Genomic DNA, 14,290 nt, shown 5'->3' with positions numbered 1-14,290 from the left:
TAATCCTACCCAGTAACTAGAATATGCATATACTTATTATATATGGATAGAAAACACCCTAAAGTTTCTAAAACTGTTTGAATGGTGTCTGTGAGTATAACAGAACTCATTTGGCAGGCAAAAACCTGAGAGATTCCTTTACAGGAAGTGGCCTGTCTGACCATTTATTTGCTTTATTTGACATCTCTTCCAAAAACTAAGGATCTCTGCTGTTACGTGACACTTCCCACGTCTCCAATGGGCTCTCAGAGCCCGGGAAAAACCTGAATGACGTAATTCAAAGCCCTGGCTGAAACACACGAGCGCTTTTGCTAAGTGGTCTATCAGCAGACAAAAGGCTTAGGCGCGTGCACTGCCCCCCCCGCCTTTCTGTTTTTCCCTCTATTTACAGACAGGCAGATTCCCGCTTTTCTACGAGATAAATTGCATAGAAATTGATTTTAAACAGCGGTTGACATGCTTCGAAGTACGGTAATGGAATATTTAGAATTTTTTTGTCACGTTATGCGCCATGCGCTCGACCGTGATTTACCATTCTAATAGTGTCTAGAACTCACGAACAAAACGTCGCTGTTTGGATATAACAATGGATTATTTGGGACCAAACCTACATTTGTTATTGAAGTAGAAGTCCTGGGAGTGCATTCTGACGAAGAACAGGAAAGGTAAGACCATTTTTCTTATAGGAAATATGATTTTGATGAAGGCTAAACTTGCCGGGTGTCTAAATAGCTAGCCCGTGATGGCTGGGCTATTTACTTAGAATATTGCAAAATGTGCTTCATCCGAAAAGCTATTTTAAAATCGGACATATCGAGTGCATAGAGGAGTTCTGTATCTATAATTTCTTAAAATAATTGTTATGCTTTTTGTGAACGTTTATCGTGAGTAATTTAGCAAATTGTTAGTAAATTCCCCGGAAGTTTGCGGGGGGTATGCTTTTTCTGAACGTCACATGCTAATGTAAAAAGCTGGTTTTTGATATAAATATGAACTTGATTGAACAGACATGCATGTATTGTATAACATAATGTCCTAGGTGTGTCATCTGATGAAGATCATAAAAGGTTAGTGCTGCATTTAGCTGTGGTTTAGGTTTTTGTGACATTATATGCTAGCTTGAAAAATGGGTGTCTGATTATTTCTGGCTGGGTACTCTGCTGACATAATCTAATGTTTTGCTTTCGTTGTAAAGCCTTTTTGAAATCGGACAGTGTGGTTAGATTAACGAGAGTCTTGTCTTTAAATAGCTGTAAAATAGTCATATGTTTGAGAAATTGAAGTAATAGCATTTCAAACGTTTTAAAAATCGCGCCACAGGATGACACTAGCTGTTACGTAGGTGGGACGAATTCGTCCCGCCGGTCCCATAGAGGTTAAAATGGTGTAAAATAGTTGTATGTTTGAGAAAGTTGAATTATGACATTTTGTTGCTTTTGAATTTGCCGCCCTGATATTTTACTGGCTGTGTCCCGCAGGTGGGAACGCTAGCCCCCCGACGTAGCCCATAGAAGTTAACCTGTTAGGGTATAGGGGGCAGTATTTTCACGGCTGGATAAAAAAATGTACCCGATTTAATCTGGTTACTAATCCTACCCAGTAACTACAATATGCATATACTTATTATATATGGATAGAAAACACCCTAAAGTTTCCAAAACTGTTTGAATGGTGTCTGTGAGTATAACAGAACTCATTTGGCAGGCAAAACCCTGAGACAGATTCTGACAGGAAGTGGATACCTGATGTGTTGAATTGACTTTAAGCCTATACCATTGAAAAACAAAGGGGGTGAGGAATGTTTTGGCACTTCCTATTGCTTCCACAAGATGTCCCCAGCCTTTACAAAGTGTTTTGAGTCTTCTACAGTGAGATCTGACTGAAGAAGAGCCTTGGAACGTGATGGCCCATTAGACACCTGGCGTGCGAGTTGATGGTGGGTACTCTCATTCCGAAACGTTTTAAAAGAGAACCCAATGGTCCGCCTTGAATTTTATTCATGTTCTGGTTAAAAAAGGCCCTAATGATTTATGCGATACAACGTTTGACATGTTTGAACGAATGTAAATATATTTTTTCCGTTCTTGAAGTGAAGTGAAGTCCGGCTGGCTTAGATCATGTGCTACAACAAGGAGGTTTTTGGACATAAATGATGAGCTTTTTTGAACAAAACTACATTCGTTATGGACCTGGGATTCTTTGGAAGTGACATCTGATGAAGAGAATCAAAGGTAATGGATTATTTACATAGTATTTTCGATTTTAGATCTCTCCAACATGGCGGTTAGTCTGTATCGCAATGCGTATTTTTCTGGCGCAGTGCTCAGATTATTGCAAAGTGTGATTTCCCAGTAAGGTTAATTTTAAATCTGGCAAGTCCATTGCGTTCAAGAGATGTAAATCTATAATTCTTTGAATGACAATATAATATTTTACCAATGTTTTCTAATATTAATTAATTATTTTGTTGTCATGACTTGACTGCCGGTATTGGAGGGAAACGATTTCCTGAACATCAACGCCATAGTAAAACGCTGTTTTTAGATAGAAATATGAACTTGATAGAACTAAAAATGCATGCATTGTCTAACATAATGTCCTAGGAGTGTCATCTGATGGAGATTGTAAAAGGTTAGTGCATAATTTTAGCAGATTTTATGGTTTTGGTGACGCCTGTCTTTGAATCGACAATACACTACACACAGCTATTGTCAATGTACTCTCCTAACATAACCTAACTTTATGCTTTCCCCGTAAAACCTTTTTGAAATCGGAAAACGTGGTTAGATTAAGGAGATGTTTATCTTTCAAAGGCTGTAAGTTAGTTGTATGTTTGAGAAATTTGAATTTTGACATTTATTTGGTTTCAAATTTGCCGCTCTTGAAATGCACCTGCTGTTGATAGGGTGCGCCACGGGTGGCACGCTAACGTCCCACATAGCCCCAAGAAGTTAACAGTTTAACATATCTACAAAACACTGACACAAAGTAAAGATTAGAACTGTAAGCAGATATAGCCAAAATGTACTGTATGTGAAAATGAGGCCTACCCTTGGTGATGAACTTGAAGGAGAACTGGATGTAGACAGTGCTGGTGCAGTCCATGTCCCTAGACACCAACATACGCAGACCTTCCTACATATCAAGCAAAATGGAAAGAGAAATCAAGATCATAAACTCAGCAAAGAAAGAAACTTCCCTTTTTCAGGACTCTGTCTTTCATAGTTGTCATTGCAGGGAATCCCAACACTGTGCGTTACAGGGAAGACATCCTCCTCCATCGTGTGGTACCTTTCCTGCAGGCTCATCCTGACATGACCCTCCAGCATGACAATGCCACCAGCCATACTACTCATTCTGTGAGTGATTTCCTGCAAGACAGGAATGTCAGTGTTCGGTCATGGCCAGCGAGGAGCCCGGATCTCAATCCCATTGAGCACGTCTGGAACTTGTTGTATCGGAGGGTGAGGGCTAGGGCCATTCCCCCCAGGATTGTCTGGGAAATTGCAGGTGCCTTGGTGGAATAGTGGGGTAACATCTCACAGCAAGAACTGGCAAATCTGATGCAGTCCATGAGGAGGAGATGCACTGCAGTACTTAATGCAGCTGGTGGCCACACCAGATACCGACTGTTACTTTTGATTTTGACCCCCCCTTTGCTCAGGGACACATTATTCCATTTCTGTCAGTCACATGTCTGTGGAACTTGTTCAGTTTATGTCTCAGTTGTTGAATCTTGTTATGTTCATACAAATATTTACATATGTTAAGTTTGCTGAAAACAAACGCAGTTGACAGTGAGAGGATGTTTCTTTTTTTGCTGAGTTTATAATCAATGATTAAGTACACTTACTAAGTCTGCTAGGCAGATAATGTGCGAGTTTGTGTGTGTGCACAAGTGTGTGTGTGCATGCGTGCATCTTCTCTATCTGCTTTCTGGGTCTTTTTCACATAAATGTGTGTACAGTATAGGTCACACTAAACAATAGAACCCATACCCCTTTGAAGATTAGTGCGGTGCCAGATTTGAGGGGCTCTCCACTGAGAGTCCCCCTCTCAGCCCCGTACACCTCGGGCCACTGCTCCGCCGCCAGGTTCTCGTTGAAGTCGTCTCTCAGAATGGAGGGGAGGGGGGTCAAGGGCACGCAGTGGGCCCTGCCATAACCCCGGTCACACCTGTTGGAGAGGGTGGGGGTTACAAGTGAGGTGACTGTTTATTTCATATCCATAGTAAGAGTTGTTATTCCAGGCATAGGCTAAATCTGGTATCCGAACCAAAATTCCATGTCTGAACATATTTGGTGACTCTGGGATTCTGGCCTTCTAGGCAGAGTTCCTCTGTCCAGTGTCTGTGTTCTTTTGCCCATCTTAATCTTTTATTTTTTTTGGCGAGTCTGAGATATGGCTTTTTCTTTGCAACTCTGCCTAGAAGGCCAGCATCCCATAGTCACCTCTTCACTGTTGACGTTGAGACTGATAAACTTGGATTAGCTAACAAAACATTTCTCCCATTCTTCTCTGCAGATCCTTCTCTGCAGGTCTCTCAATCCTGACTTGTCTCCCAGTCGCTGGAGATTGATGAGGAAAACATTTAATTTAATCCATTTTAGAATAAGGCTTTAACGTAACAAAATGTGGAAAAAGGTAAGGAGTCTGAACACTTTCCTAATGCTCTGTATAATGATGAAAAAAGAAAACTGGACACAGGAATGTTCTTGCAACATTCCCATTAAATGTGTTTTGCAGGTACTATTTAATGAAGCTGCCAGTTGAGGACTTGTGAGGCGTCTGTTTCTCAAACTAGACACTCTAATGTACTTGTCCCTCTTGCTCAGCTGTGCACCAGGGCCTCACACTCCTCTTTATATTCTGGTTAGAGCCAGTTTGTGCTGTTCTGTGAAGGGTGTACTACTCAGCGTTGTTCGAGATCTTCAGTTTCTTGGCAATTTCTCGCATGGAATAGCCTTCATTTTTCAGAACAAGAATAGACTGACGAGATTCAGAAGAAAGTGCTTTGTTTATGGCCATTTTGAGCCTGTAATCGTACCCACAAATGCTGATGCTCCAGATACTCAACTAGTCTAAAGAAGGCCAGTTGTATTGCTTCTTAAATTAGCACGACAGTTTTCAGCTGTGCTAACAAAATTGCAACAGGTTTTCTAATGATCAATTAGCCTTGTAAAATGATAACCTTGGATTAGCTAACACAACGTGCCATTGGAACACAGGAGTGATGGTTGCGGATAATGGGCCTCTATATGCCTATGTAGATATTACATCAAAAATCAGCCGTTTCCAGCTACAATAGTCATTTACAACATTAACAATGTCTACACTGTAGGACATTTCTAAGTGACCCCACACTTTTGAACGGTAGTGTATGTGTATATATTTATATAAAGAACCCCCAGCACCCCCTATGGTTTTCACATATAATATAACACAGTTCCAGTAAATTGCATACAAAAGTTCTGAGCTCAACATTAAATACTGTGAGACAGTTTGTGTAACTCACAAACAGCATCCGTTGTCACAGAGTCCGTGTCCAGAGCACATCCAGGGGCAGCCAGGGGCCAGCAGCACATTGTCCAAGGCCCAACCGTCCGCCCCAGGGATGAAGTGGGGCTGGATCCACCTGAACCGAGTCCTGGGAGAACTACAACCACAGAATGGAACACATGCTATGAATCTTTAGACATGTTTATGGCATTATTATAAAGGGTTATGAAGGATAGTTCAAATGAGGTGTTACTATATTGCAATGCTTAAATAGCATTATTTTGTTTATGACTGGAGTATTCAAATCACAAGGATACATTTTAGAGAGACAAGCTCTGATGTGCCACTAAGCAAACTAATAATATACACATACACACACAAGCATGCACAAACACACACGCACACCACACACACATACTTGGCAGCGCTGGGCAGGTACACCGTAACCCTCCTCCAGCGGTTGTACTGTGTAGCGGTGTAGACTGAGCTCATGGTGTAGCCGGCACAGCCGATGGCAGGTGGAACACACTCTGGGGTGAGCAGGGCCCAGTGGTGCCCACAGTCTGTGGGGTGGTAATACGTTTTAATAACTTCCATGTATAAACATTAGGAACCATTTTTGAACTTTTCAGTAATTATTAGAAAAAATCTCTAACCATTTATAATAATTACAATTCATGAGCATTTGTATAATTTATAACCATGTATTAAGCATTTCTAAATATTTATAAGCATGTATAATCATTTAACCTGTTGGGGATAGAGGGCAGTATTTGCACGGCCGGATAAAAAACGTACCCGATTTAATCTGGTTATTACTACTGCCCAGAAACTAGAATATGCATCTAATTATTGGCTTTGGATGGAAAACACCCTAAAGTTTCTAAAACTGTTTGAATAGTGTCTGTGAGTATAACAGAACTCATATGGCAGGCAAAAACCTGAGAAGATTCCTTACAGGAAGTGCCCTCTCTGACCATTTCTTGGGCTTCTACACTCTCTTTATTGAAAACTGAGGATCTCTGCTGTAACGTGACACTTCCTACGGCTCCCATAGGCTCTCAGAAGGCGGCAAAACGCTGAATGATGCCTTTGCAAAACAGTAGCGCAATTGGATAGTGGTCGATCAGAGAACAGAGAACAATGAGACTGAGAACAATGAGACGATCAGAGAACAATGACACTGGAGGCGCGTGCACGAGGCGACACCATGTTTTTATTTGTTCGTCTTTGAACGAAAACAGGGTTTCCCGGTCGGAATATTATCGCTTTTTTACCAGAAAAATTACATAAAAATTTATTTTAAACAGCGGTTGACATGCTTCGAAGTACAGTAATGGAATATTTAGATTTTTTTTGTCGGGCGCGTCACCCTTCGTCACCCTTCGGATAGTGTCTTGAACGCACGAACAAAACAGAGGATATTTGAACATAACCTCTACGGGCTAGGGGGCAGCATTGAGAATTTTTGAAAAAATATGTGCCCATTTTTAACTGCCTCCTAAACCAACTCAGAAGCTAGAATATGCATATTATTGTTCAGGTTTGGATAGAAAACACCCTAAAGTTTCTAAAACTGTTTGAATGGTGTCTGTGAGTATAACAGAACTCCTATGGCTGGCAAAAACCTGACAAGGTTTCATGCAGGAAGTGGCCTGTCTGACAAGGAGTCGTTCTTCTTGTCTCTGTTTATTGAAGAGTAAGGATCTTAGCTGTAACGTGACAATTCCTAGGGCTCCAATAGGCTCTCAGAACCCGGGAAAAACCTGAACGATGACGAGGCAGCCTCAGGCTGAAACACATTATCTCCTTTTCCAAGTGTCGCATCAGGGGACAACAGAATTAGGCGCGTGCGCGATTCGCCCCCGTGGAGTATTTTCATTCGGCTGTTTAGCTAATTGCAGATTCCCGGTCGGAATATTATCGCTTTTCTACGAGATAAATTGCATAAAAATTGATTTTAAACAGCGGTTGACATGCTTCGAAGTACGGTAATGGAATATTTAGAATTTTTTTGTCACATTCTGTGCCATGTGTAAGACCGTGATTTAGCATTCTGATAGTGTCTAGAACGCACGAACAAAATGCCGCTGTTTGGATATAACGATGGATTATTTGGGACCAAACCTACATTTGTTATTGAAGTAGAAGTCCTGGGAGTGCATTCTGACGAAGAACAGGAAAGGTAAGACCATTTTTCTTATAGGAAATATGATTTTGATGAAGGCTAAACTTGCCGGGTGTCTAAATAGCTAGCCCGTGATGGCTGGGCTATGTACTTAGAATATTGCAAAATGTGCTTCATCCGAAAAGCTATTTTAAAATCGGACATATCGAGTGCATAGAGGAGTAATGTATCTATAATTCTTTAAATAATTGTTATGCTTTTTGTGAACGTTTATCGTGAGTAATTTAGCAAATTGTTAGTAAATTCCCCGGAAGTTTGCGGGGGGTATGCTTTTTCTGAACGTCACATGCTAATGTAAAAAGCTGGTTTTTGATATAAATATGAACTTGATTGAACAGACATGCATGTATTGTATAACATAATGTCCTAGGTGTGTCATCTGATGAAGATCATAAAAGGTAGTGCTGCATTTAGCTGTGGTTTACGTTTTTGTGACATTATATGCTAGCTTGAAAAATGGGTGTCTGATTATTTCTGGCTGGGTACTCTGCTGACATAATCTAATGTTTTGCTTTCGTTGTAAAGCCTTTTTGAAATCGGACAGTGTGGTTAGATTAACGAGAGTCTTGTCTTTAAATAGCTGTAAAATAGTCATATGTTTGAGAAATTGAAGTAATAGCATTTCAAACGTTTTAAAAATCGCGCCACAGGATTACACTAGCTGTTACGTAGGTGGGACGAATTCGTCCCGCCGGTCCCATAGAGGTTAACTATGGATTATTTTTAACCAAACCAACATTTGTTATTGAAGTAGAAGTCCTGGGATTGCATTCTGACGAAGAACAGCAAAGGTAATCCAATTTTTCTTATAGTAAATCTGAATTTGGTGAGGGCCAAACTTGGTGGGGTTCAAAATAGCTAGCCCGTGATGGCGAGCTATCTACTCAGAATATTGCAAAATGTGCTTTTGCCGAAAAGCTATTTTAAAATCGGACATAGCGATTGCATAAAGGAGTTCTGTATCTATAATTCTTAAAATAATTGTTATGTTTTTTGTGAACGTTTATCGTGAGTAATTTAGTAAATTCACCGGAAGTGTTCGGTGGATATGCTAGTTCTGAACATCACATGCTAATGTAAAAAGCTGGTTTTTGATATAAATATGAACTTGATTGAACAAAACATGCATGTATTGTATAACATAATGTCCTAGGAGTGTCATCTGATGAAGATCATCAAAGGTTAGTGCTGCATTTAGCTGTGGTTTGGGTTTATGTGACATTATATGCTAGCTTGAAAAATGTGTGTCTGATTATTTCTGGCTGGGTACTCTGCTGACATAATCTAATGTTTTGCTTTCGTTGTAAAGCCTTTTTGAAATCGGACAGTGTAGTTAGATTAGCGAGAGTCTTGTCTTTAAAATGGTGTAAAATAGTCATATGTTTGAGAAATTGAAGTAATAGCATTTCTAAGGTATTTGAATAACGTGCCACGGGATTCCACTGGCTGTTGAGTAGGTGGGATGATTTCATCCCACATACCCTAGAGAGGTTAAAAACAATAATAAAAACCGCACACCAAAAATGGCTGGCCTGTTGTTTTCTAATAATAGTTGTTCCTGCTAAAACCAGCACCTGGATCTAGACGCGCTGCTGGGCACAGAGTTTTCTCTTGATTTTTCTGTAATGTATAATCATTTATAAAGGATCATCCATGACGGTTATTAGAGTTCGTTACCTGTGGAGTACTCCAGCCTGACACCGTGGGATGAGGTGGTGACCTTACTGCAGCCCATAGACAGTTCAAACTGCAGGAAGGAGGAGCCTGACACCTCAAAGTCCCAGCTTTCTGCATACCGCGGCTTCTCTGCAGGGAGACAGACAGTGACATGTTCAAATAAAATAAAATACAATTTTATTGGTCACATACGCATGGTTAGCAGTTGTTAATGCGAGTGTAGCGAAATGCTTGTGCTTCTAGTTCCGACAGTGCTGTAATATCTAACAAGTAATCTAACAAGATGGTCAAGATAGGGCCTTAATGTGTTAGAGTTGTGAGAACTGGATCTTTATGTTGTGAGAACTGGACAGCACATTGACACACATGGTCAACAATGAAGTTTTGGTATACAATAGGTGGGTTTGGGTATTGGGTAAACTATGAGTACTGATCTAAAATATACATTTTAGTAACAACCTGCACACAGTCTGAGATGGCAGTGAAACAAACCACATTCATGGTAATACACATCACATTTAACAGTGCTTTATGCATCCGGGAACATGCCGTGCTGCCTAGCTGGGGTGTAATATTTATAGATACTTTGGAAAATTGCTCTTGCTAGATCTGGTGTACTGGATGGGACTGGATGTAATGTAATATTTGCACAAAGTAAATCCGCTCACAGCTTGATGCACACATAAATAACAACCAGGAGGTTAAATCAAGGTTGCTGCCATTAACAATTCAGAAGCCATAAATGGCAAAATGGCAAAATGGCTGATTCAATACAGCCTGGGTTGTTTGTGATATAGGAGTTGACCATGTCATGTTGATGGTATGGTGTGAATACCAGTCTCAAGATTGGCAGTAGTACTGTTAGTTTCCTGTTCTCCCATGTAGGCTAAATCATTGAGGCCCGGATTAAAGAAAGGGGCTTGTAGTGTGCGTGTCTGCGTGCAGTAGTAGGACGCACTGTCTGTGGCATCAGAGGGCCGTATCTAGAGACAGACAGACAACTGTGACATATCCCCCTTCCCTGTGTGTGTGTACTGTAGTTTAACTCACTGTCAGTGGTGTCGCTGTTGAAGGACAGAGCTGTGTCCAGAGACAGACAGTCTACAGTGATCTCTCCCCCCTGTATGCGGTACCAGTTGTGTCTCAGAGGAGACGTCCCGTCAAACTTATCATGGAAGCCAGTCCTGGAGCTGTCATTCATACCAATCAGAACATCATCCAGAGCCCACTGGGCTGAGTGTTTACCTTATAGGAGTAGAGAGAGAGAGGTGGGGGAGAGAGAGAAGAGGAGAAAAAGAGGGAGAGATCGATAGAGTATGGCTCATCTTTTTGAAGGATACACTCTGTGTGGCCGCTGCTTTATACACATTCTTTACATGGGTCCCTGCAAGTACTGTACTGTATGGATGGCTCAATGACTGTATGGGGTGTCCCTGTGATCCATGTAGGGGTTGGGGGCCTCACCCTGCTGTGGCTGCCACCAGCGGAACACAGTGTAGGGAGTCTTGGCGGGTGGAGGCAGCTCGATGGTGACCACCTGGGAATCCAGGAAGGAACCAAAGTCCAGCTCACGTAGGAACTGCCACTGAACCCCGTTGTTGGTGGAGAACTGGACTATCACTCCTGGAAAAGAGGAGACGAGGGAGGTCAGAAAGTTGAGGAGAAGAAGCAGCCAGAAAATCATTATAACAGCAACAGCGTGCATGCAATGTCAAAGAGCCACCACGCAGAGGCAGAAGAGAGCCTTATTGAGGTCTACAAACTTGAGTCTGTCAGAGCTTGAATTGGAGGTTTTCAGTAGAGATGGAGAGTCACCTTCGTTGCGGGAGCGAGGTCTGGTGCAGGTGGGTCCAACATTCTTCCCTCCAATTCGGATGTAGAACTGGACAAGCCTGCAGGGACAGACAGACAGACAGACAGACAAGACAGACAGACAGACAGACAGACAGACAGACAGACAGACAGACAGACAGACAGACAGACAGACAGACAGACAGACAGACAGACAGACAGACAGACCAGAGAAAGGGGGTGTAGTATATAATTAGCTGACTCAATTAAAAATGTTAACACTGGAGGTTTAGAGCAAACTTCCTCTGGAAGTTGCCTAAAGCTGCTCTACAAGACAGGTGAGGTATGCATACTTTCAATTCTATTCAATACAGCAGTGTGATCATACTGACCGTGTGTTCGTCGTATCCATAGGTACAGTGCGTGCCTCTCTCTTCCCAGAGCTGCTGAAGTACAGAGCCTTTCCCTCGCTGATGGTGCCACAGCCCCCTCCGACCTGCCCCCCACTCAGGGTCTGCCAAACCGGGCTCAGCTTGCTCTCAAAGCCCTCTGTCAGCTCTGTGGGGCTGGCCACCGCTGGCACGCAGCTGTCCTGCTCAACTGGGGTACACACAAAAAATGTAATTGATTAACAATTGATCATTAGGTGAGTGTCTTTTTTAGACCCCACTGCACTTTTTTAGAACCCTCTCCTTTTCACTCTTCCTATAGAACTGCTAGAACTCCCCACTCTCTCTCTCTTTCTGCTTATTTCTTCCCTCCCTCAGTACATGTGTATCCCATGTCACAAAAGCAGACCCCAGAGATGCAGACCCCATGTCCCCATACTCTCCCTACCTCATCCTTCATCCCTCTCTCTCTGTCTGCCTGTCTCTCTCTCTCTCCCCCCCTCATCCTCTCTACAATCATTATGTATCATTAAGTACCTGTGTATCCCATGTCACAAAAGCAGACCCCAGAGATGCAGTCTCCGTGTCCTCCACAGTGGTTGGGGCAGGGCTCAGAGATATAGACTCCATCTAGGGCAAAGGCTGGAGCGTCCCTGTACACACTACTCTCCTGGAACCACCGGAACCTCGTTTTACTGAAGTGGAGAGTGTGTGTGGGGGGAGGAGAAAGAGCGAAGGGGAGGAGAGAGAGAGAGAGAGAGGAGAGAGAGAGAGAGAGAGAGAGAGAGAGAGAGAGAGAGAGAGAGAGAGAGGAGAGACGAGAGAGAGAGAGAGAGAGAGAGAGAGAGAGAGAGAGAGAGAGAGAGAGAGAGAGAGAGAGAGAGAGAGAGAGAGAGAGAGAGAGAGAGAGAGAGAGAGAGAGAGAGAGAGAGAGATTAAAAAATACTTAATTGAGTCTGGGAACCCACAACACAATAAACCCTAACCTGTTCACCGGATGTGCTACCTTGTCCCAGACCTGCTGTTTTGAACTCTCCAGAGACAGAAGGTGCGGTAAAGATACTCTGAATGATGGCTATGAAAAGACAATCGACATTTACTCCTGAGGTGCTGACCTGTGTGCACCCTCTACAACCCACTGTGATTATTATTATTATCTACACTGCTGTTCATCTATGAACATTTGAACGTCTTAGTCATGTTCTGTTATAATCCCCACCCGGCACAGCCAGAAGAGGACTGTCACCCCTCATAGACTGGGGGTTCTTCTCTAGGTTTCTTCTTCTTAGGTTCAGCCCTTCTAAGGGGGTTTTTTCCTAGCCACCGTGCTTCTATACCTGCATTGCTTGCTGTTTGGGGTTTTAGGCTGGGTTTCTGTACAACACTTTGTGACATCAGCTGATGTAAGAAGGGCGTTATAAATACATTTGATTGAATTTGATTAATGAGGCATGATAATCATCGGTTGTTTTAATTTTCTCTTAATCTTACCACATTTCCCGCTACCTTTTGCTGCCATGACAGCAGTAGCAAGTGGAAACGCTTCTTCACACCTCACAATTTATCAACATCAAAAACAATCTGCCTATTTACCAGATTTCCCAAAAGTCTGGTCCAGGAACCCATTTACCTCATCTAGATTGTAAATTGAGTCGTTGCCAGCAGCTATCACATCAACAGGAATATAAACATTTCCATATCCATATCCTCCTCAACAGGGGCCACAAACCCCTGACTCCCCTCTTCCACATCCCTCTCAACAATCTCCACTTGCATCCCATCACTCGTACCGGCACCATCCTCCACTGCCTGGGAGACTGGCCCCACCTGAACGCACCTCCTGTACCACATTACTCCGTAATGGTACATCTTCTCCACTACCTGGGAGACTAGCTCAACCTGAACCCTCTCTCCTGTACCCCTTCACCCCGTACTGGGCATCTCCTTACCAGTCCTGGAGAATGCTTCCCAGATCCATCCTTACCTCCTACAACAATATTTTTCTGCTGCACATCAGACACTATGTTCCCCTCTGGTACAAGCTGCAACTCAGTACCCTAAACACAAGCAACTTGTTCCTCAGCAACAGGTGCTTGATCTAACCACTGTTAGCCACATCTAACCTACATCAGTGGGACTAGGCGTAACAAGGACCACCTGCGTCCCTCCCTCCGCCTTCTCCCTTTTCGGGCAAGCATGTCGCATTAAGGCCAACATATCCACACTGACAACACTGTTGACTATCCGTACTAGCATAATCCATATATATACAGTCTGTTGTCATACTTGACTTAAAATGATAACTCCAAAGTCCACTCCGGTGACTCCAAAAACATAAACACCTGTCGCCGAAATGACATAACAAAGGTTATGTATGTAACCACGGTTATATGAGCTATATGGATCACTCCAATATATTGATATTGGTATCATTCTGCGGCGGAGGGATACAAGTGAGGTAAGGTTTTACAGATTTACTCCCATCTACACCTGTGTCCCGGCTGGGGTCATTTTTCAGGCACCTCCACCGTAGAGGATTGGAGTGTTCCATATAGCTCACATAACCGTGGTTACATACGTAAACTTCATTATGTTTCACTATATTGGATCACTCCAATATATTGGTATACCCATATCAGATTTAGTCGGTGCTACAGGGACCTGGCCAGCCAGCGACGAAGTCCCAGCGTGGGACCGAGACATAGGGGCCAATGTTGGAAGGGGGTCCCGGCAAAGTCGACACAGT

General features: G+C 42.7%; 1 protein-coding gene across 2 annotated transcripts in view; it reads right to left on the bottom strand.

Annotated features, from left to right (window-relative positions):
- The window catches only part of LOC115152436 (reelin), a 292,154-nt gene that overhangs the window by 65,289 nt on the left and 212,575 nt on the right, over window positions 1-14,290 (bottom strand). For both annotated transcript variants that reach the window (XM_029697314.1, XM_029697315.1), the window contains exons 30-39: window positions 12,082-12,239; window positions 11,548-11,755; window positions 11,180-11,256; window positions 10,829-10,987; window positions 10,415-10,609; window positions 9,365-9,493; window positions 5,918-6,062; window positions 5,516-5,656; window positions 3,999-4,176; window positions 3,051-3,135 (exon numbers count right to left, since the gene is read on the bottom strand). In XM_029697314.1, coding sequence (XP_029553174.1) covers window positions 3,051-3,135; window positions 3,999-4,176; window positions 5,516-5,656; window positions 5,918-6,062; window positions 9,365-9,493; window positions 10,415-10,609; window positions 10,829-10,987; window positions 11,180-11,256; window positions 11,548-11,755; window positions 12,082-12,239 — 1,475 coding nt within the window. The remainder of the gene's footprint in view (window positions 1-3,050; window positions 3,136-3,998; window positions 4,177-5,515; window positions 5,657-5,917; window positions 6,063-9,364; window positions 9,494-10,414; window positions 10,610-10,828; window positions 10,988-11,179; window positions 11,257-11,547; window positions 11,756-12,081; window positions 12,240-14,290) is intronic.

This window comes from Salmo trutta, chromosome 17 (genome assembly GCF_901001165.1).
Source record: "Salmo trutta chromosome 17, fSalTru1.1, whole genome shotgun sequence".
NCBI classification, from domain to species: Eukaryota; Metazoa; Chordata; class Actinopteri; order Salmoniformes; family Salmonidae; genus Salmo; species Salmo trutta.
The sequence above is the reverse complement of the archived record's forward strand: the minus strand, read 5'-3'. Positions and strand labels throughout refer to the sequence as shown.